Source organism: Coregonus clupeaformis, chromosome 1 (genome assembly GCF_020615455.1).
Source record: "Coregonus clupeaformis isolate EN_2021a chromosome 1, ASM2061545v1, whole genome shotgun sequence".
Taxonomy (NCBI): Eukaryota; Metazoa; Chordata; class Actinopteri; order Salmoniformes; family Salmonidae; genus Coregonus; species Coregonus clupeaformis.
The window spans coordinates 35,797,556-35,822,027 of NC_059192.1; the positions used below are offsets into that span (position 1 = coordinate 35,797,556).

Below are 24,472 nucleotides of genomic sequence, written 5' to 3' on the forward strand. Positions count from 1 at the left end.
CAGTGACAAAAAAATCTAAAATGAATCCATTTTAAATTCAGGTTGTAACAACAAAATGTGGAAAAATTCCCTGCGGCTAGGGAACCCTGACCTGTTCACCGGACGTGCTACCTTGTCCCGGACCTGCTGTTTTCGACTCTCTCTCTACCGCACCTGCTGTCTCGACCTCTGAATGCTCGGCTATGAAAAGTCAACTGACATTTACTCCTGAGGTACTGACTTGTTGCACCTTCTACAACCACTGTGATTATTATTTGACCCTCCAGGTCATCTATGAACGTTTGATCATCTTGAAGAACAATCTGGCCTTAAATGGCCATGTACTCTTATAATCTCCACCCGGCACAGCCAGAAGAGGACAGGCCACCCCTCAGAGCCTGGTTCCTCTCTAGGTTTCTTTCTAGGTTCCTGCCTTCCTAGGGAGTTTTTCCTAGCCACCGTGCTTCTACATCTGCATTGCTTGCTGTTTGGGGTTTTAGCCTGGGTTTCTGTATAGCACTTTGTGACATCTGCTGATGTAAAAAGGACTTTATAAATACATTTGATTGATTGATTGTGAATACTTTCTGAAGGCACTGTAGCTGAAACGAGCCACTTACGATTACCCACGTGGCAGTTTCTTGTCATTGTTGCTAGCCATTCAGAATCACAACTACTCACGGACTTCTGCCCCATTGAAGCGTGCACATTGTTTTCGTGACGTTGTCAGCTAACCCATCTATATGGCCATCTCTCCATAAATAATAGGTACTTACAGCCCGATGATGGCTTAAAATGTGCAATATATGTATCCTTAAAATTCCAGTAAAAAATTTACATTGAAATAGAAAAGCTGCAAAAAAAGTACCACAAATTACTGTTTCTTTAAAAAGAAAATAATGCCTAGTTCCAGTATTATATATGTAAACAGTCTAAAAATGTTATATACAGTTGAAGTCAGAAGTTTACATACACCTTAGCTAAATACATTTAAATTCATTTTTTACAATTCCTGACATTTAATCCTAGTAAATATTCCCTGTTTTAGGTCAGTTAGGATCACCACTTTATTTGAAGAATGTGAAATGTCAGAATAATAGTAGAGAGAATGATTTATTTCAGCTTTTATTTCTTTCATCAAATTCCCAGTGGGTCAGAAGTTTACATACACTCAATTAGTATTTGGTAGCATTGCCTTTAAATTGTTTAACTTGGGTCAAACGTTTCGGGTAGCCTTCCACAAGCTTCCCACAATAAGTTGGGTGAATTTTGGCCCATTCCTCCTGACAGAGCTGGTGTAACTGAGTCAGGTTTGTAGGCCTCCTTGCTCGCACACGCTTTTTCAGTTCTGCCCACAAATTTTCTATAGGATTGAGGTCAGGGCTTTGTGTTGGACACTCCAATACCTTGACTTTGATGTCCTTAAGCCATTTTGCAACAACTTTGGAAGTATGCTTGGGGTCATTGTCCATTTGGAAGACCCATTTGCGACCAAGCTTTAACTTCCTGACTGATGTCTTGAGATGTTGCTTCAATATATCCACATAATTGTCCTTCCTCATGATGCCATCAATTTTGTGAAGTGCACCAGTCCCTCCTGCAACAAAGCACCCCCACAGCATGATGCTGCCACCCCCGTGCTTCACGTTTGAGATGGTGTTCTTCGGCTTCCAAGAAACCCCCTTTTTCCTCCAAACATAACGATGGTCATTATGGCCAAACAGTTCTATTTTTGTTTCATCAGACCAGAGGACATTTCTCCAAAAAGTACAATCTTTGTCCCCATGTGCAGTTGCAAACCGTAGTCTGGCTTTTTTATGGCGGTTTTGGAGCAGTGGCTTCTTCCTTGCTGAGCGGCCTTTCAGGTTAGGTCGATATAGGACTTGTTTTACTGTGGATATAGATACTTCTGTAGCTGTTTCCTCCAGCATCTTTACAAGGTCCTTTGCTGTTGTTCTGGGATTTATTTGCACTTCTCGCACCAAAGTACGTTAACCTCTAGGAGACAGAACGCGTCTCCTTCCTGAGTGGTATGACGGCTGCGTGGTCCCATGGTGTTTATACTTGCGTACTATTGTTTGTACAGATGTACGTGGTACCTTCAGGCGTTTGGAAATTGCTCCCAAGGATGAACCAGACTTGTGGAGGTCTACATATTTTTTTCTGAGGTCTTGGCTGATTTCTTTTGATTTTCCCATGATGTCAAGCAAAGAGGCACTGAGTTTGAAGGTAGGCCTTGAAATACATCCACAGGTACACCTCCAATTGACTCAAATGATGTCAATTAGCCTATCAGAAGCTTCTAAAGCCATGACATAATTTTCTGGAATTTTCCAAGCTGTTTAAAGACACAGTCAACTTAGTGTATGTAAACTTCAACCCACTGGAATTGTGATACAGTGAATTATAAGTGAAATAATCTGTCTGTAAACAATTGTTGGAAAAATTACTTGTGTCATGCACAAAGTAGATGTCCTAACAGACTTGCCAATACTATAGTTTGTTAACAAGAAATTTGTGGAGTGGTTGAAAAATGACTTTTAATGACTCAAACCTAAGTGTCCAACTTCAACTGTAAGTGTTTCCTGAAGTCTGATGATTACAATGATACATAATATGATTTTACATACTGTTTTAATTTTTAAGAAATGTGACGGGAAAACTGCCCTTTACACATCACTCTAGGTAAAAACCCATAGGAATGCATTATGTCCAGCATTATGTCCAGCAGTGAGATATGTAACTATGGATTACAGTATGTAACCTCAGTTCTCTGAAGGAGATGAGGGAGACATCTCACTTTGGGACAAGTCCTCGTGCGTGTCATTCATTATTCAATCACACCTAGGGCTGTTATGGTGACCTTATTACCGCCACACCGGCAGTCACGAGTCATGACCGCAGTCAAATTTCACCTGACCGTTTAGTCACGGTAACTAAGCTTCTTGAAGCTCTGATGCTGCTGATGGTAGCCTACCAAACTTGCTAACTCAGCACTTTATTGTCCCTATAATTTACATTTACATTTTAGTCATTTAGCAAACGCTCTTATCCAGAGCGACTTACAGGAGCAATTAGGGTTAAGTGCCTTGCTCAAGGGCACAGACAGATTTTTCACCTAGTCGGCTCGGGGATTAGAACCAGCGACCTTTTGGTTACTGGCACAATGCTCTTAACCACTAAGCTACCTGCCGCCCTAGGAAGTTTCACTGACAGCAATGCAAATGTGATCGAAAATCTAATCTAACATCAGCCCATGAGCTCATGTTGCATTTCTATAGGCTATGCAATTCCGTGAGAAAAAAAGTTGATGGCCTCTTAAAAAGAGGAGGATCCCATCAACTTTCTATAGGCTAGGCCTACTATATTTATTTACCAACTTTCCTAATATTAAGCACATTCCTTCGCTATACAAAAGGAGTATAGCCTACCTGGCGGGCATGAAAATAATGTATTTTTTTCCCATGCCCCTGTTCCAAGACAGGTGCATGATAATGGTCCATTCTAAATCAAAACTAATTTCCCACATATATTGTTTAGTACAGTGAGGGAAAAAAGTATTTGATCCCCTGCTGATTTTGTACGTTTGCCCACTGACAAAGAAATGATCAGTCTATAATTTTAATGGTAGGTTTATTTGAACAGTGAGACAGAATAACAACAAAAACATCCTGAAAAACGCATGTCAAAAATGTTATAAATTGATTTGCATTTTAATGAGGGAAATAAGTATTTGACCCTCTCTCAATCAGAAAGATTTCTGGCTCCCAGGTGTCTTTTATAAAGGTAACGAGCTGAGATTAGGAGCACACTCTTAAAGGGAGTGCACCTAATCTCAGCTTGTTACCTGTATAAAAGACACCTGTCCACAGACGCAATCAATCAATCAGATTCCAAACTCTCCACCATGGCCAAGACCAAAGAGCTCTCCAAGGATGTCAGGGACAAGATTGTAGACCTACACAAGGCTGGAATGGGCTACAAGACCATCGCCAAGCAGCTTGGTGAGAAGGTGACAACAGTTGGTGCGATTATTCGCAAATGGAAGAAACACAAAATAACTGTCAATCTCCCTCGGCCTGGGGCTCCATGCAAGATCTCACCTCGTGGAGTTGCAATGATCATGAGAACGGTGAGGAATCAGCCCAGAACTACACGGGAGAATCTTGTCAATTCAGCAGGGACCATAGTCACCAAGAAAACAATTGGTAACACACTACACCGTGAAGGACTGAAATCCTGCAGCGCCCGCAAGGTCCCCCTGCTCAAGAAAGCACATATACATGCCCGTCTGAGGTTTGCCAATGAAAATCTAAATGTTTCAGAGGAGAACTGGGTGAAAGTGTTGTGGTCAGATGAGACCAAAATCGAGCTCTTTGGCATCAACTCAACTCGCCGTGTTTGGAGGAGGAGGAATGCTGCCTATGACCCCAAGAACACCATCCCCACCGTCAAACATGGAGGTGGAAACATTATGCTTTGGGGGTGTTTTTCTGCTAAGGGGACAGGACAACTTCACCGCATCAAAGGGACGATGGACGGGGCCATGTACTGTCAAATCTTGGGTGAGAACCTCCTTCCCTCAGCCAGGGCATTGAAAATGGGTCGTGGATGGGTATTCCAGCATGACAATGACCCAAAACACACGGCCATGGCAACAAAGGAGTGGCTCAAGAAAAAGCACATTAAGGTCCTGGAGTGGCCTAGCCAGTCTCCAGACCTTAATCCCATAGAAAATCTGTGGAGGGAGCTGAAGGTTCGAGTTGCCAAACGTCAGCCTCAAAACCTTAATGACTTGGAGAAGATCTGCAAAGAGGAGTGGGACAAAATCCCTCCTGAGATGTGTGCAAACCTGGTGGCCAACTACAAGAAACATCTGACCTCTGTGATTGCCAACAAGGGTTTTGCCACCAAGTACTAAGTCATGTTTTGCAGAGGGGTCAAATACTTATTTCCCTCATTAAAATGCAAATCAATTTATAACATTTTTGACATGCGTTTTTCTGGATTTTTTTGTTGTTATTCTGTCTCTCACTGTTCAAATAAACCTACCATTAAAATGATAGACTGATCATGTCTTTGTCAGTGGGCAAACGTACAAAATCAGCAAGGGATCAAATACTTTTTTCCCCTCACTGTATATGTAAAGACAAGACTAAATCAAGAATAGTCTGATGGGTGACAATATTAGCCTTTCACTTGTGAATGATGCCCAGCGAGTGCAGTAAGGCAAGAAACAGCACATAACTTTTTTTTAGGCTACTTTTTTAAATCACAGTCACATGTATCCTAGCCCATCGGCCTATATGTTGAAAAGTGGACAAATCATTTCTTAAAATTAAGCACATTAATCCGCTTTACAACCGGTGTAGAGCCTAACTGGCATACATAGGCGGCACGTGAGTTTCAAGTTTGGGGAAGATAATTTTCACCATAAAAATGAACCTTTATAAAACAAAACATTACATGCATAACGGCATTTGCAGCCAGTTTTGAGAACAGTGTTTTCCCGCTAATTGATTGCATTTTGGAACATTCACACTTATAGTCTACTGCCGTGTGCACATTGCTGCACTTACAGTGGGAAAAAAAGTATTTAGTCAGCCACCAATTGTGCAAGTTCTCCCACTTAAAAAGATGAGAGAGGCCTGCAATTTTCATCATAGGTACACGTCAACTATGACAGACAAAATGAGAAGAAAAATCCAGAAAATCACATTGTAGGATTTTTCATGAATTTATATGCAAATTATGGTGGAAAATAAGTATTTGGTCAATAACAAAAGTTTCTCAATACTTTGTTATATACCCTTTGTTGGCAATGACACAGGTCAAACGTTTTCTGTAAGTCTTCACAAGGTTTTCACACACTGTTGCTGGTATTTTGGCCCATTCCTCCATGCAGATCTCCTCTAGAGCAGTGATGTTTTGGGGCTGTCGCTGGGCAACACGGACTTTCAACTCCCTCCAAAGATTTTCTATGGGGTTGAGATCTGGAGACTGGCTAGGCCACTCCAGGACCTTGAAATGCTTCTTACGAAGCCACTCCTTCGTTGCCCGGGCGGTGTGTTTGGGATCATTGTCATGCTGAAAGACCCAGCCACGTTTCATCTTCAATGCCCTTGCTGATGGAAGGAGGTTTTCACTCAACATCTCATGATACATGGCCCCATTCATTCTTTCCTTTACACGGATCAGTCGTCCTGGTCCCTTTGCAGAAAAACAGCCCCAAAGCATGATGTTTCCACCCCCATGTTTCACAGTAGGTATGGTGTTATTTGGATGCAACTCAGCATTCTTTGTCCTCCATACACGACGAGTTGAGTTTTTACCAAAAAGTTCTATTTTGGTTTCATCTGACCATATGACATTTTCCCAATCCTCTTCTGCATCATCCAAATGCACTCTAGCAAACTTCAGACGGGCCTGGACATGTACTGGCTTAAGCAGGGGGACACGTCTGGCACTGCAGGATTTGAGTCCCTGGCGGCGTAGTGTGTTACTGATGGTAGACTTTGTTACTTTGGTCCCAGCTCTCTGCAGGTCATTCACTAGGTCCCCCCGTGTGGTTCTGGGATTTTTGCTCACCGTTCTTGTGATCATTTTGACCCCACGGGGTGAGATCTTGCGTGGAGCCCCAGATCGAGGGAGATTATCAGTGGTCTTGTATGTCTTCCATTTCCTAATAATTGCTCCCACAGTTGATTTCTTCAAACCAAGCTGCTTACCTATTGCAGATTCAGTCTTCCCAGCCTGGTGCAGGTCTACAATTTTGTTTCTGGTGTCCTTTGACAGCTCTTTGGTCTTGGCCATAGTGGAGTTTGGAGTGTGACTGTTTGAGGTTGTGGACATGTGTCTTTTATACTGATAACAAGTTCAAACAGGTGCCATTAATACAGGTAACGAGTGGAGGACAGAGGAGCCTCTTAAAGAAGAAGTTACAGGTCTGTGAGAGCCAGAAATCTTGCTTGTTTGTAGGTGACCAAATACTTATTTTCCACCATAATTTGCAAATAAATTCATTAAAAAATCCTACAATGTGATTTTCTGGATTTTTTCTCCTCAATTTGTCTGTCATAGTTGACGTGTACCTATGATGAAAATTACAGGCCTCTCATCTTTTTAAGTGGGAGAACTTGCACAATTGGTGGCTGACTAAATACTTTTTTTCCCCACTGTATAATGTGAAGAAATTGTCTAATAGTTTATCAATGTTTTAAGCTAAACGTTCTGAACTTTTGCATCAGCCCCAATGCTTTTAAAAGGTTTTTTGATGCGAGTGGTTGTATTATTAATTTGGGATCTTAATTAGTTAACCAATAGAATAGGTCAACTTTGTACTATGGGGATAGTAGATTGACATAGGCTAGTGCTTTTGCTGTTCGTTAGGCCTACTCATCTTGTTGGCTGATGAAAAGTAAACGTGGACAGTTCTAACATCTTCAATATGCGCCTCGGAATTTGATAAGAAGGACGTGCGCAATTGGGTCCCTGATGTGTCGGTCTTCACTTGTAGCCTACTTCGGAACTGAGATGCCTGTGAGAAGGACCCGATCACGTGACAGGCATTGTCTAATAAGAATTGAGATATCTGCGAGAGCCATGTGAGTGAGAGGTGCTTCGGAGCACGGCGATTGGCAGCCGGGAAAAGGGAATTATAATTATTATATTCAGCCCACAGGCACAACGGCCACTTTGGCCGCAAAAGGCATGGATTTGATTAGGGGCATTACGGCCACTGAAGGGGGATGCTGCTGGGAAATTCGAGGCCTAGTGAGAATATTATCATGTGCTTGTCAAATTGTGAATGAGAGACTGATGAAGTGTGTACAGCTTGCACAAGAAACAAAGCAGAGCTCATGCCTTTCGTACAACTATTTTAAAATCTGAATGATTCAGAGGAGAACTGGGTGAAAGTGTTGTGGTCAGATGAGACCAAAATTGAGCTCTTTGGTATCAACTCAACTCGCTGTGTTTGAAGGAGGAGGAATGCTGCCTATGACCCCAAGAACACCATCCCCACCGTCAAACATGGAGGTGGAAACATTATGCTTTGGGGGTGTTTTTCTGCTAAGGGGACAGGACAACTTCACCGCATCAAAGGGACGATGGACGGGGGCCATGTACCGTCAAATCTTGGGTGAGAACCTCCTTCCCTCAGCCAGGGCATTGAAAATGGGTCGTGGATGGGTATTCCAGCATGACAATGACCCAAAACACACGGCCAAGGCAACAAAGGAGTGGCTCAAGAAGAAGCACATTAAGGTCCTGGAGTGGCCTAGCCAGTCTCCAGACCTTAATCCCATAGAAAATCTGTGGAGGGAGCTGAAGGTTCGAGTTGCCAAACGTCAGCCTCGAAACCTTAATGACTTGGAGAAGATCTGCAAAGAGGAGTGGAACAAAATCCCTCCTGAGATGTGTGCAAACCTGGTGGCCAACTACAAGAAACGTCTGACCTCTGATTGCCAACAAGGGTTTTGCCACCAAGTACTAAGTCAAGTATTTGACCCCTCTGCAAAACATATTTCCCTCATTAAAATGCAAATCAATTTATAACATTTTTGACATGCGTTTTTCTGGATTTTGTTGTTATTCTGTCTCGCACTGTTCAAATAAACCTACTATTAAAATTATAGACTGATCATGTCTTTGTCAGTGGGCAAACGTACAAAATCAGCAGGGGATCAAATACTTTTTTCCCCTCACTGTAGGAGGACCTGTTTCTTTGTTAACCGCTCAACACAGAATAGCCGCATGTGGCACTCCCTCAGAAATCATTTGGAGAAAATATGCTTTCTATTTCACTCAGCTATGTTCAATTGTATTCTTCATATTATGAAATAATGCCACGGAATTCTAAGCAAATCTTGTCTGCTAAATGAACTACTGTAGCCCACAGCTATATAGCCAGATCAGGGCCTAACATAAGGACAACTTAAAGAATGCTATTCTGTTCTTCTGAAATAGACTACATTTTCTTCATATCATGTTTCTTTAGACCTGTCTAAAATAAATAATGGATGTATTTATGGTGTAGGCTATATTAAATTGATTTATTAGACTTTTTTAAATGTAGATGTTCCAAAGGTCTGCATCAGTCGCTTGAAGCCTATGCAGTGAAGACAGGAGATGCTAAATGTGTTTATGTTAATTTACCGTGAGACCGGCAGTTATTTGCTTGACAATCACCGGATGACAAAATGTAATGACCGCCACAGCCCTAATCGCACCTAACACAGGGTAAGGGGGGTCATAATAGCTTATATCCAAAGCGGTTAAAACGCTACAGCCAAATTCATAAGAAGAAAATAACTTCAACATGCCAACATTCAGAAACCGCCAGAAGCTTCTGTTTACCACAGAGAGCATTTGATTATATCATTTCCCCTCTACCTTTCCTGGATGGCAAAGTATCAGGATGTTGTATCTGGTTTTGAATCGGAATTTAGAGAACTGAATTTGAAAACAATCTGAATGCATCTGAGAAGTTGAATATAAGAAACGTTGATTACAAACCATTTCAAGTTAAACTCCCCTGTAGTAAAACATTTTTAAATACACAGACAATGAATGCAATATCTACCATATTGAAACTCAACATATAAATATTGAATTTGAATATTCAATTAAATTGATATTTTTATTAAAAAACAATGCAATATTCATTCAATTCAGTTTCAAATCATGAAATACAAGTTCATGAATTCAATTATTTAATTTGTGCATTAAACATTCAAAATAATACAATTTAAATGTAATATCCTAATACAAATTCAAAATTATAAAATTCAAATACAATTTCTGTTCTCACCGAAATCGCTCCATTTGTGTGAATCTTCCCATTTACACCAGAGACCTGTATATAATGATGAGATTCTCATGTCTCCGCCCTAACAATGGGAGTCGTTGTCCCAAAGGCGGGGAGGCAGGCGACAAGCTTAGGTACAAAATAAGCACATAGAAACACATTGGGCTTATTTTTGGCGAGAGTGAAACCTCTCGCTTTGCCTCTTCCTCTCTGTTTACACACACAATGATGAAAGATCACTTCTTCCTTTCTGACAAGCGATTTCAACTCGCTATTTGCATTTGAGGTTTGTTCCAACAGAATCGGTTATATGGCCACCAAAACACAGAGACATTATTTTACTGTAATAGAGGAGAGAAGTTAACCTTTCTAACAAGACCCTTTTTATGTCTCAACTCCTCAAATTGTGCGCAGAGCAGACACTACTAACACAGGAGTATCAGTGAACATTGATTCTGGAAAATTTATGCTCAGTTTGTTGGCACGACATTTCGGTACCGCGAACCGCTAGCAGCATTTTAGCCAAATGTTTTATAAATGTACAATAAGCATAAAACACAATTATATAAAGGTATTATATAATCATAGGTCCCGTGTAGCTCAGTTGGTAGAGCATGGCGTTTGCAACGCCAGGGTTGTGGGGACCAGTATGAAAAAAAAAAAATGTATGCACTCACTAACTAAGTCGCTCTGGATAAGAGCGTCTGCTAAATGACTAAAATGTAAATGTTATATAAGGTAGGTAACTTGATTTCAACATCTGAACAAAGTGTACAGGCTAGCATGCTGTTCAAACAGTTGGAGATGGACAGAAGGGTGTGTTCATAACAATTCAACTGTTCTGCCTTGTTAGCTTGCAAATATATCCAAGTTGGTTAAACTTGAAATGTAAAGATTAGCTAGCATGTAGGCTTGTGTGATTGTGTATGAGACTTTTGTAAATGTTCTATAATGCCTGCTACAATAAGTTAGTCATTATTAGTGAATGTGCATTATGCATGGTTCTGGTTAAATTTGTAACAAAAAGGGCATTTTCATAGACAGACTTTAAAGCCAGATTAGTGATTATTGCAACAACAAAAAAAAGCAGGTTAACCTAATTTGATAAAATAATATAATTATTAGTGGGTCTTATGGTTGTGGAAGGCTTATACACTACATGGCGAAAAGTATGTGGACACCTGCTCCTCAAACATCTCATTCCAAAATCATGGCCATTAATATGGAGTTAGTCCACCCTTTGCTGCTATAACAGCCTCCACTACAGTCTAAGGTAACAAAATGTGGAAAAAGTCAAATGGGTCTAAATACTTTCCGAAGGCACTGTACGTATCCTTTAAAATGTATGCTGAATAGTGGTCAAAATGTGCCCTCAAATTGCCTTTTTGTAATTTTCAATTGACCATAACTTTATCATTAAGTGGTATATTAAGCCCCTAATGCTGGCTTACAATGTTCAAGGGGGCGCTGTGACGCTTATGGAATTTTGGGTAACAGTTATTTGTCAGGCAAATTTCCACGGTCACCGTTATAACAGTTCAAATAGCAAAAATAAGCCATGCTGATTTTCTCCTCTACTCTGTCTGCTGCACTTGCTTTGCAGCAGTAGTAGCACGTTGTGTTCCGTTGACTAGCAACCGCAGTGAACAACTATCATGCTGTTGCAATGCAGCTACACATTCTTGAGTTTGCTAGCCTAGCATGGATCTCAAAGTCGGTTTCCATCCCTTTGTCTCGAATATACATTCACTTTAGATGTCCACACTTACCAAGAATTTGGTAGTTGATTTCAGCAGAGATGGTGGCTTTCAGCATCGTTTTGCATCTTTACAAACCGGATAAAATGTATAACACACACAGTTTAAAATAGGCTACTAAAATCATTCCAATCCCAATTAAAGGGCAAATGCAGTTTAGCTGACTTTAGGACCATGCGGACGCCTGGGAGTGGGAGGGAAGGCTGTTTGTATGGCTGGATGCCTTTATGGGGAGCGCATTGACGCAACTGCAGGGATTAGCGCACATTTTTCTCAAAACAGTGCAGAGGTAAAGATGGCTGTAGTAGATGGCTTTGGCTAGGTACAGTATTCATCCCCCTTAGTATTTTTCCTATTTTGTTGCATTACAACCTGTAATTTAAAATGGATTTTTATTTGGATTTCATGTAATGGACATACACAAAATAGTCCAAATTGGTGAAGTGAAATGAAAAAAATAACTTGTTTCAAAAAATTCAAAAAAATAAATAAACGGAAAAGTGGTGTGTGCATAGGTATTCACCCCCTTTGCTATGAAGCCCCTAAATAAGATCTGGTGCAACCAATTACCTTCAGAAGTCACATAATTAATAAAGTCCAGCTGTGTGCAATCTAAGTGTCACATAATCTGTCACATGATCTCAGTATATATACACCTGTTCTGAAAGGCCCCAGACTCTGCAACACCACTAAGCAAGGGGCACCACCAAGCAAGCGGCACCATGAAGACCAAGGAGCTCTCCAAACAGGTCAGGGACAAAGTTGTGGAGAAGTACAGATCAGGGTTGGGTTATAAAAAAATATCTGAAACTTTGAACATCCCACGGAGCACCATTAATACCATTATTGTAGGCACTACAGAGGGTAGTGCGTACGGCCCAGTACATCACTGGGGCCAAGCTTCCTGCCATCCAGGACCTCTATACCAGGCGGTGTCAGAGGAAGGCCCTCAAAAATATCAAAGACTTCAGCCACCCTAGTCATAGACTGTTCTCTCTGCTACCGCACGGCAAGCGGTACCGGAGTGCCAAGTCTAAAACTTCTCAACAGCTTCTACCCCCAAGCCATAAATCTCCTGAACAGCTAATCATGGCTACCCGGACTATTTGCACTGCCCCCCCACCCCCACCCCATCTTTTTACACTGCTGCTACTCTGTTAATTATTTATGCATAGTCACTTTAACTCTACCCACATGTACATATTACTTCAACTACCTCAATTAGCCGGTGCCCCCGCACATTGACTCTGCACCGGTACCCCCCTGTATATATAGCCTCCCTACTGTTATTTTACTTCTGCTCTTTTTTTCTCAACACTATTTTGTTGTTTTATTTTACTTTTTTATTAAAAATAAATGCACTGTTGGTTAAGGGCTGTAAGTAAGCATTTCACTGTAATGTCTGCACCTGTTGTATTCGGCGCATGTGGCCAATAGAATTTGATTTCATTTGATTATTTAAAAAATTGAAAGAATACGGCACCACAACAAACCTGCCAAGAGAGGGCCGCCCACCAAAACTCACAGACCAGGCAAGGAGGGCATTAATCAGAGGGGCAACAAAGAGACCAAAGATAACCCTGAAGGAGCTGCAAAGCTCCACAGCGGAGATTGGAGTATCTGTCCATAGGACCACTTTAAGCCGTACACTCCACAGAGCTGGGCTTTACGGAAGAGTGGCCAGAAAAAAGCCATTGCTTAAAGATAAAAATAAGCAAACACGTTTGGTGTTCACCAAAAGCCATGTGGGAGACTCCCCAAACATATGGAAGAAGGTACTCTGGTCAGATGAGACTAAAATTGAGCTTTTTGGCCATCAAGGAAAACGCTATGTCTGGCGCACCTCTCATCACCCCGAGAACACCATCCCCACAGTGAAGCATGGTGGTGGCAGCATCATGCTGTGCGGATGTTTTCCATCGGCAGGGACTGGGAAACTGGTCAGAATTGAAGGAATAATGGATGGCGCTAAATACAGGGAAATTCTTGAGGGAAACCTGTTTCAGTCTTCCAGAGATTTGAGACTGGGACGGATGTTCACCTTCCAGCAGGACAATGACCCTAAGCATACTGCTAAAGCAACACTTGAGTGGTTTAAGGGGAAACATTTAAATGTCTTGGAATGGCCTAGTCAAAACCCAGACCTCAATCCAATTGAGAATCTGTGGTATGACTTAAAGATTGCTGTACACCAGCGGAACCCATCCAACTTGAAGGATCTGGAGCAGTTTTGCCTTGAAGAATGGGCAAAAATCCCAGTGACTAGATGTGCCAAGCTTATAGAGACATACCCCAAGAGACTTGCAGCTGTAATTGCTGCAAAAGGTGGTTCTACAAAATATTGATTTTTTTTTTTTGGGGGGGGGTGAATAGTTATGCACGCTGAAGTTCTTTTTTTTGGTCTTATTTCTTGTTTGTTTCACACAAAAAAATATGTTGCATCTTCAAAGTGGTAGGCATGTTATGTAAATCAAATTATACAAACCCCCAAAGAATCCATTTTAATTCCAGGTTGTAAGGCAACAAAATAGGAAAAATGCCAAGGGGGTGAATACTTTCGCAAGCCACTGTAACTGCTGTTTGACTTGACATGAAACTAAACTAAAGTGTTAATCCCGGTGCTGAGCTAGTGCATAGCTGCTAATTCTTGTATGACGTGTTTGTAGAATGAGGTGAATGAAGCTACAGCAACAAGGTGACTGGAGTCAATTCTGCTTGTTTTTGCTGTGCAGTAAATGAGCTTCAATTTTATAAAAAAACCTAGGTTTAGCTGAAATGATGCCACTGAGCCAGAGCACTATGCATACTACGGATTAAGGTAGAAACGCAATTGTTAATAATAATAACAATTGCCCCCGTGTAGCTCAGTTGGTAGAGCATGGCATTTGCAACGCCAGGGTTGTGGGTTCGATTCCCACGGGGGGCCAGTATGAAACATTTATATTAACTGTAAGTTGCTCTGGATAAGAGCGTCTGCTAAATGACTCAAATGTAAATAATTCATTTACACGACTGCTATTGGGTATATTGGATATATTTACTTAAAAATAAATGTATTACAAATATTTTCTAAAATGTATGTATTAGAATGGTTATTTTATTCACAGTCTTCATCCATAATCGTTGGTTACACAACACCTGCTCTTTCCATGACATAGACTGACCAGGTGAATCCAGGTGAAAGCTATGATGCCTTATTGATGTCACTTGTTAAATACACTTCAATTAGTGTAGATTAAGGGGTGAAGACAGGTTAAAGAAGGATTTTTAAGCCGTGAGACAATTAAGACATGGATTGTATATGTGAGCCATTCAGAGGGTATATGGGCAAGACAAAATATTTAAGTGCCTTTAAACGGTAGTAGGTGCCAGCCGCATCAGTTTGAGTGCGTCAAGAACCGCAACGTTGCTGGGTTTTTCACGCTCAGCAGTCTCCCGTGTGTATCAAGAATGGTCCACCACCCAAAGGCCATCCAGTCAACTTGACAACTGTGGGAAGCATTGGAATAAACATGGGCCAGCATCCCTGTCGAACGCTTTCTTCACCTCACCGCCCTGACAAACTGAGGCTGGCGTGAGGGCAAAAGGGGGGTGCAACTCAATATTAGGAAGGTGTTCCTAATGTTTTTTACACTCATCTGTATATGGCATATTTCAGCAATTGTATTGTGTTCTCCACACAATCTCAAACATTTTAAGCCATCACTGGGCTGTGTCTACCTATTATTTATGGAGATATGGCCATGTGACTCCTGTCCAATATGTATGTGAAATTTGGTGCCTCTATCACAAAAGCCACAATCCCCCTAAAATGTGACACTTAGCCGCTGGACTATAATGTGCTTTGGATCTATTCTTGTGTGGTGTGTGACTCAGTAACTCACCTGCCAATCACCTCTTTTGGGTCATATTTCTGGTAGAACTCCTTGGCTCCCACCCAGTCAGGTAGTTCATCTCCAATCACTATATCTCGAGTCATGGTGACAGCTTAATCTATAACATGATAAGAACATTACTGTATTACAACTCTTTAAAATGTTGGGGGAACTAATCTAGCTACCTGGACAGGATGCTCTTAGAGCTTTGACAAGATAATCAAATTGATCATGTGTTACAGGCTACATTTAGCTTGAATTTGTCTAAGGTGAGAGAACAGGCTGTAATACACAATTAATTGGTATATTAAATACAGCCTGAGACATTTGTGTGCAAAATTGTGTAAATGTTCCTTACAAGTCAGAATGTCTAATAAAATTACATTTAAACTTACTCTACGGGTTGTCTGTGCGGTTTGTCCTTCTGCTGCTCAAAATTGACACGAGAGCAGGTAGGTATATGGTTATTTTGGCACCCAGGTAAAATTAGTATTATACTACATATTTGGTTCTCTCATTAATAGCTATTGAACCAAGCATGCCATGACAATGAAAATGGTATATTCTGAATCAGGTGAGGATGGAGAACAATCCACACACTTTTGAAGATTTAAATCGGAATGTCCAATATAAAACTAACTTTACCTAGCTGCCAAACCCATATACCTACAGGCCCTCTGAAATGTGAGGTAAACAATACTTTCCTATTTTGTCTCAAATTTCGAGCAGCAGAAGGACAAACAGCACAGACAACCGGTAGAGTAAGTTTGGCTTGTAAGGAACATTTACATGATTTTGCACACAAAATGTCTCAGGCTCTATATATATATATACACCAATTAATTGTCTATTACGGCCTGATTAATCAGACAAAGTTGCCACTAGCCGAATTTCTCAACTCCACGATATGTACAAGTACAGAAACTATGAAATCCAGCATAGCTGGTTAAACTCAACTACATTATTTATGATGGAGTTGAGCAGCAACTAGTTTGGACGGACTGGTGCTCCGATGTCTCATAAAATGAAGTTATCAAAAACTGCAGATTTTAGCACACAAAGAATAGCCCACAATTACACACGGCGTTGTTCTATGTAATCGCGGACTATTCTTTGGGTTCTGAAATCAATCGTTTTTGATTTTTTTTTAATGGTCGGAGCTCCAGTCCATCCACACTATTAGTCGCAGTCCAACTCCATCATAAATCGTTGAGTTTAGTCGGCTACAACACCCAAAGAAAAGCTTGCATTTACAAAGGACAAACATAGGTACAAGGAAAGCGTTAAAGAATGGACATTTTTACAAGTATCGACTGACAGCGACTCGATGTAGTCGGACTCCAGCCCGACCCCTTTTTTAAATGTATTTTTATTTAACCAGGTAAGCCAGTTGAGAACAAGTTCTCATTTACAACTGCGACCTGGCCAAGATAAAGCAAAGCAGTGCGATAAAAACAACAACACAGAGTTACATATGGGGTAAACAGTACATAAAGTCAAAAATACAACAGAAAATATATATACAGTGTGTGCGAATTGTGACGTCACGAGAGGCTACACAGCTTTCAGCGGGATTGCTCAAGTAGTGCAAGGAGACCAGGTTCAACCAAAACAAGGATTTTATTAAAGGTCTTGGGAAACTAACGAAAGTATAACACAATTCTGTTCTCTGGTGGCTCTTAAGGGTTACCAGTTCAGGGATGTCTCTTCCACCTCCACCAACCCAGCAAAAAGTCCTTCCAAATGTCTCTCACGTATTTCCACAGGTGCATACAGTGGGGAAAAAAAGTATTTAGTCAGCCACCAAATGTGCAAGTTCTCCCACTTAAAAAGATGAGAGAGGCCTGTAATTTTCATCATAGGTACACGTCAACTATGACAGACAAATTGAGGAAAAAAAAATCCAGAAAATCCCATTGTAGGATTTTTTATGATTTTATTTGCAAATTATGGTGGAAAATAAGTATTTGGTCACCTACAAACAAGCAAGATTTCTGGCTCTCACAGACCTGTAACTTCTTCTTTCAGAGGCTCCTCTGTCCTCCACTCGTTACCTGTATTAATGGCACCTGTTTGAACTTGTTATCAGTATAAAATACACCTGTCCACAACCTCAAACAGTCACACTCCAAACTTCACAATGGCCAAGACCAAAGAGCTGTCAAAGGACACCAAAAACAAAATTGTAGACCTGCACCAGGCTGGGAAGACTGAATCTGCAATAGGTAAGCAGCTTGGTTTGAAGAAATCAACTGTGGGAGCAATTATTAGGAAATGGAAGACATACAAGACCACTGATAATCTCCCTCGATCTGGGGCTCCACGCAAGATCTCACCCCGTGGGGTCAAAATGATCACAAGAACGGTGAGCAAAAATCCCAGAACCACACGGGGGGACCTAGTGAATGACCTGCAGAGAGCTGGGACCAAAGTAACAAAGCCAACCATCAGTAACACACTACGCCGCCAGGGACTCAAATCCTGCAGTGCGAGACGTGTCCCCCTGCTTAAGCCAGTACATGTCCAGGCCCGTCTGAAGTGCATTTGGATGATCCAGAAGAGGATTGGGAGAATGTCATATGGTCAGATGAAACCAAAATATAACTTTTTGGTAAAAACTCAACTCGTCATGTTTGGAGGACAAAGAATGCTGAGTTGCATCCAAAGAACACCATACCTACTGTGAAGCATGGGGTTGGAAACATCATGCTTTGGGGCTGTTTTTCTGCAAAGGGACCAGGGACGACTGATCCGTGTAAAGGAAAGAATGAATGGGGCCATGTATCGTGAGATTTTGAGTGAAACCCTCCTTCCATCAGCAAGGGCATTGAAGATGAAACGTGGCTGGGTCTTTCAGCATGACAATGATCCCAAACACACCGCCCGGGCAACGAAGGAGTGGCTTCGTAAGAAGCATTTCAAGGTCCTGGAGTGGCCCAGCCAGTCTCCAGATCTCAACCCCATAGAAAATCTTTGTAGGGAGTTGAAAGTCTGTGTTGCCCAGCGACAGCCCCAAAACATCACTGCTCTAGAGGAGATCTGCATGGAGGAATGGGCCAAAATACCAGCAACAGTGTGTGAAAACCTTGTGAAGACTTACAGAAAACGTTTGACCTGTGTCATTGCCAACAAAGGGTATATAACAAAGTATTGAGAAACTTTTGTTATTGACCAAATACTTATTTTCCACCATCATATGCCAATAAATTCATAAAAAATCCTACAATGTGATTTTCTGGATTTTTTTTCTCATTTTGTCTGTCATAGTTGACGTGTACCTATGATGAAAATTACAGGCCTCTCTCATCTTTTTAAGTGGGAGAACTTGCACAATTGGTGGCTGACTAAATACTTTTTTTCCCCACTGTATATCCAAAGGTGAGTATTTCCCAAAGGTAAGTATCTCCAAATCCTTATATTCCTCATGGAAGTGGACGTGCAGCACTCTTGTCCTCCAGAGAGCCCAGCTTGGAGACTGTGTCTCTTCCCTTCCCACACACTCCCTCAGTGTGTCTCTTCCCTTCCCAAACCTTCAGCTCATCAGCTCCTCATTTGTTTCAGCTGCGTGGGAAGATTGGCCATAGAGGGGTGGAGTTCCCGACCATACCAGCAGATGGAGCCATAGCTGTCTGGGTTTGCAGCCACCTCAGGGGGATGTAACGTCCCTCCAGGACACAGCCTCTCGTGACATCACAGAATGTAGTAAATTATGGAGGTTAGGCAATAAATAGGCCTTAGTGCAAAATAGTTACAATTTCGTATTAACACTGGAATGATAGATGTGCAAAAGATGATGTGCAAATAGAGATACTGGGGTGCAAATTAGCAAAATAAATAACAATATGGGGATGAGGTAGTTGGATGGGCTAATTACAGATGGGCTGTGTACAGGTGCAGTGAACGGTAAGCTGCTCTGACAACCGACGCCTAAAGTTAGTGAGGGAGATAAGAGTCTCCAGCTTCAGAGATTTTTGCAGTTCATTCCAGTCATTGGCAGCAGAGAACTGGAAGTAATGGCGGCCAAAGGAGGTGTTGGCTTTGGGGATGACCAGTGAGATATACAGTGAGGGAAAAAAGTATTTGATCCTCTGCTGATTTTGTCCGTTTGCCCACTGACAAAGACATGATCAGTCTATAATTTAAAATGGTAGGTTTATTTGAACAGTGAGAGACAGAATAACAACAAAAAAATCCAGAAAAACGCATGTCAAAAATTGATTTGCATTTTAATGAGGGAAATAAGTATTTGACCCCTCTGCAAAACATGACTTAGTACTTGGTGGCAAAACCCTTGTTGGCAATCACAGAGGTCACAGGCCACCAGGTTTGCACACATCTCAGGAGGGATTTTGTCCCACTCCTCTTTGCAGATCGTCTCCGAGGCTGACGTTTGGCAACTCGAACCTTCAGCTCCCTCCACAGATTTTCTATGGGATTAAGGTCTGGAGACTGGCTAGGCCACTCCAGGACCTTAATGTGCTTCTTCTGGAGCCACTCCTTTGTTGCCTTGGCCATGTGTTTTGGGTCATTGTCATGCTGGAATACCAATCCACGACCCATTTTCAATGCCCTGGCTGAGGGAAGGAGGTCCTCACCCAAGATTTGACGGTACATGGCCCCGTCCATCGTCCCTTTGATGCGGTGAAGTTGTCCTGTCCCCTTAGCAGAAAAACACCCCCAAAGGATAATGTTTCCACCTCCATGTTTGACGGTGGGGATGGTGTTCTTGGGGTCATAGGCAGCATTTCTCCTCCTCCAAACACAGCGAGTTGAGTTGATGCCAAATAGCTCGATTTTGGTCTCATCTGACCACAACACTTTCACCCAGTTCTCCTCTGAATCATTCAGATGTTCATTGGCAAACTTCAGACGGCCCTATATATGTGCTTTCTAGAGCAGGGGGACCTTGCGGGCGCTGCAGGATTTCAGTCCTTCACGGCGTAGTGTGTTACCAATTGTTTTCTTGGTGACTATGGTCCCAGCTGCCTTGAGATCATTGACAAGATCTTCCTGTGTAGTTCTGGGCTGATTCCTCACCGTTCTCATGATCATTGCAACTCCACGAGGTGAGATCTTGCATGGAGCCCCAGAACGAGGGAGATTGACAGTTCTTTTGTGTTTCTTCCATTTGCGAATAATCGCACCAACTGTTGTCACCTTCTCACCAAGCTGCTTGGCGATGGTCTTGTAGCCCATTCCAGCCTTGTGTAGGTCTACAATCTTGTCCCTGACATCCTTGGAGAGCTCTTTGGTCTTGGCCATGGTGGAGAGTTTGGAATCTGATTGATTGCTTCTGTGGACAGGTGTCTTTTATACAGGTAACAAGCTGAGATTAGGAGCACTCCCTTTAAGAGTGTGCTCCTAATCTCAGTATGTTACCTGTATAAAAGACACCTGGGAGCCAGAAATCTTTCTGATTGAGAGGGGGTCAAATACTTATTTCCCTCATTAAAATGCAAATCAATTTATAACATTTTTGACATGCGTTTTTCTGGATTTTCTTGTTGTTATTCTGTCTCTCACTGTTCAAATAAACCTACCATTAAAATTATAGACTGATCATTTCTTTGTCAGTGGGCAAACGTACAAAATCAGCAGGGGATCAAATACTTTTTTTTCCCTCACTGTACCTGCTGGAGCGCAGACTACGGTTGGGTGTTGCTATGGTGACCAGTGAGCTAAAATAAGACAGGGATTTGCCTAGCAGTGATTTATAGATGACCTGGAGCCAGTGGGTTTGGCGACAAATATGTAGTGAGGGCCAGCCAACAAGAGCGTACAGGTCACAATGGTGGGTAGTATATGGGGCTTTGGTGACAAAACGGATGGCACTGTGATAGACTACATCCAATTTGCTGAGTAGAGTGTTGGAGGCTATTTTGTAAATGACATCGCCGAAGTCAAGGATCGGTAGGATAGTCAGTTTTACGAGGGCATGTTTGGCAGCATGAGTGAACTTTTGATTGGAGATGCTTAATGTGAGTCTGGAAGGAGAGTTTACAGTCTAACCAGACACCTAGGTATTTGTAGTTGTCCACATACTCTAGGTCAGACCCGCCGAGAGTAGTGATTGTAGTCCGGTGGGCGGGTGCAAGCAGTGTTCGGTTGAAAAGCATGCATTTAGTTTTACTAGTGTTTAAGAGCAGTTGGAGGCTACGGAAGGAGTGTTGAATGGCGTTGAAGCTCGTTTGGAGGTTTGTTAACACAGTGTCCAATGAAGGGCCAGATGTATACAAAATGGTGTCGTCCGCATAGAGGTGGATCCAAGCATCACCAGCAGCAAGAGCAACATCATTGATATACACAGAGAATAGAGTCGGCCCGAGAATTGAACCCTGTGGCACCCCCATAGAGACTGCCAAAGGTCCAGACAACAGGCCCTCCGATTTGACACATTGAACTCTATCTGAGAAGTAGTTGGTGAACCAGGCGAGGCAGTCATTTGAGAAACCAAGGCTATTTAGTCTGCCAATAAGAATGCGGTGATTGACAGAGTCTAAAGCCTTGGCCAGGTCGATGAAGACGGCTGCACAGTACTGTATTTTATTGATCGCGGTTATAATATCGTTTAGGACCTTGAGCGTGGCTGAGGTGCAACCATGACCAGCTCGGAAACCGGATTGCATAGCGGAGAAGGTACGGTGGGATTCGAAATGGTCGGTGATCTGTTTGTTAACTTGGCTTTCAAAAACTTTCGAAAGGCAGGGCAGGATGGATATAGGTCTGTAACAGTTTGGATCTAGAGTGTCACCCCCTTTGAAGAGGGGGATGACCGCGGCAGCTTTCCAATCTCTGGGGATCTCAGACGTTACGAAAGAGAGGTTGAACAGGCTAGTAATAGGGGTTGCGACAATTTTGGCGGCTAATTTTACAAAGAAAGGGTCCAGATTGTCTAGCCCAGATGATTTGTAGGGGTTCAGATTTTTCAGCTCTTTCAGAACATCAGCTGTCTGAATTTGTGTAAAGGAGAAGCGGGGGGCATGGGCAAGTTGCAGCGGAGGGTGCAGAGCTGGTGGCTGGGGTAGTGGTAGCCAGGTGGAAAGCATGGCCAGCCGTAGCAAAATGCTTGTTGAAATTCTCGATTATTGTAGATTTATCGGTGGTGACAGTGTTTCCTAGCCTCAGTGCAGTGGGCAGTTGGGAGGAGGTGCTCTTATTCTCCATGGACTTTAGTGTCCCAAAACTTTTTGGAGTTAGTGCTACAGAATGCACATTTCTGTTTGAAAAAGCTAGCATTTGCTTTCCTAACTGATTGTGTATATTGGTTCCTGACTTCCCTGAAAAGTTGCATATCGCGGGGGCTGTTCGATGCTAATGCAGTACGCCACAGGATGTTTTTGTGCTGGTCAAGGGCAGTCAAGTCTGAGGAGAACCAGGGGCTATATCTGTTCTTAGTTCTGAATTTTTTGAATGGGGCATGCTTATTTAAGATTGAGAGGAAAGCACTTTTAAATAACAACCAGGCATCCTCTACTGACGGAATGAGGTCAATATCCATCCAGGATACCCGGGCCAGGTCAATTAGAAAGTCCTGCTCGCTAAAGTGTTTTAGGGAGCGTTTGACAGTGATGAGGGGTGGTCGTTTGACCGCAGACCCATTACGGACGCAGGCAATAAGGCAGTGATCGCTGAGATCCTGGTTGAAGACAGCGGAGGTGTATTTAGAGGGTACATTTGTCAGGATGACATCTATGAGGGTGCCCATGTTTACAGATTTTGGGTTGTACCTAGCAGGTTCGTTGATAATTTTTGTGAGATTGAGGGCATCTAGTTTAGATTGTAGTTTGGCCGGGGTGTTAAGCATATCCCAGTTTAGGTCACCAAGCAGTACGAACTCTGAGGATAGATGGGGGGCAATCAGTTCACATATGGTGTCCAGGGCACAGCTCGGGGCTGAGGGGGGTCTGTAGCAAGCGGCAACAGTGAGATACTTATTTCTGGAAAGGTGGATTTTTAGAAGTAGATGCTCAAACTGTTTGGGCACAGACCTAGATAGTATGATAGAGCTCTGCAGGCTATCTCTACAGTAGATTGCAACCCCACCCCCTTTGGCAGTTCTATCGAGACGGAAAATGTTGTAGTTGGGGATGGAACTACACACAACTCCATCGTATGTAGTACTAAGTTACTAGTGGACTTGGGTAAACTCAGCTAGGTTGCCACCGTTGCCACTTGCCAGTTACTGTAGCTACCTCAAGCCGGATGATGTAGCTAGCCGGCGAATGCTGAAACTTGGCAAAACATGTATGGTAATGCACCACCAGCAATTGACATAGCTACCTACTGTAACTAGCTACACATAAGAAGTATTATTTGGGGCCCCAGAGAATATATTTTAATTTGGACCGATTTGATCACAGCAAGGTTAAGTAGCTGCTAACGTTAGCTAGCAGCTAACGTTAGCTAAACTAGACATGTCTAAGTTAACTAGCTGCACAAGTTTAAATTGGTTCACGCGCTACTTACCAAATGCAATCAAACTACGAGATTGATAGAAGATAGATCGTGTCGAGTATCACTGACAATACTACCAAACTGATGAGCAACTATTGCATTGCAATATGTCTAGGGTTGCTAACTATCTAACGTTCAGCTACCATCTTGATTGTTTACATTCTGGAGCGCAATCCCTTACCTCCTTACCTTGACACATATGAACAATTCTTCTTCTTCTTCGATGGGGTTTAACAGCGGTTGGCATCCGATGTTAATGGCGCATTACCGCCACCATCTGGACGGGGTATTGAATGAGAAAATAGAAAAACTGCGGGAAAGGAGGAAAACGACATTATACAAAATACAAAATTAGGCACGTCAACTAACAAAAAACGTTCAGCTGCATACACAGTGATTCTAATTTTCTTAGACTTATTTTCCGCGAACAATTATTTATATACAACAATGCATATGAAGGGGCTGTAGACTGTAGTGCCACCATGAGGACAGAGTGAGGCGTGGCATGGACTAAATAGTATTTCACATAATTAATCGTATAAATCAACGTTTAAATATTTATTGTATAATGGAAAAATGTGTACAGCATGCATTCATTT

At 42.2% G+C, this 24,472-nt stretch overlaps 1 protein-coding gene across 1 annotated transcript in view; it reads right to left on the bottom strand.

The window, feature by feature from the left end:
• Positions 1 to 24,056, bottom strand: part of phkg2 (phosphorylase kinase, gamma 2 (testis)) — a 29,017-nt gene extending 4,961 nt beyond the window's left edge. Inside the window, exons 1-2 of the mRNA XM_041877856.2 lie at positions 23,886 to 24,056; positions 15,429 to 15,537 (exon numbers count right to left, since the gene is read on the bottom strand). Of these exons, the coding sequence (XP_041733790.1) occupies positions 15,429 to 15,523 (95 nt within the window). The 5' untranslated portion in view covers positions 15,524 to 15,537; positions 23,886 to 24,056. The remainder of the gene's footprint in view (positions 1 to 15,428; positions 15,538 to 23,885) is intronic.
• Positions 24,057 to 24,472: the final 416 nt, after the last annotated feature.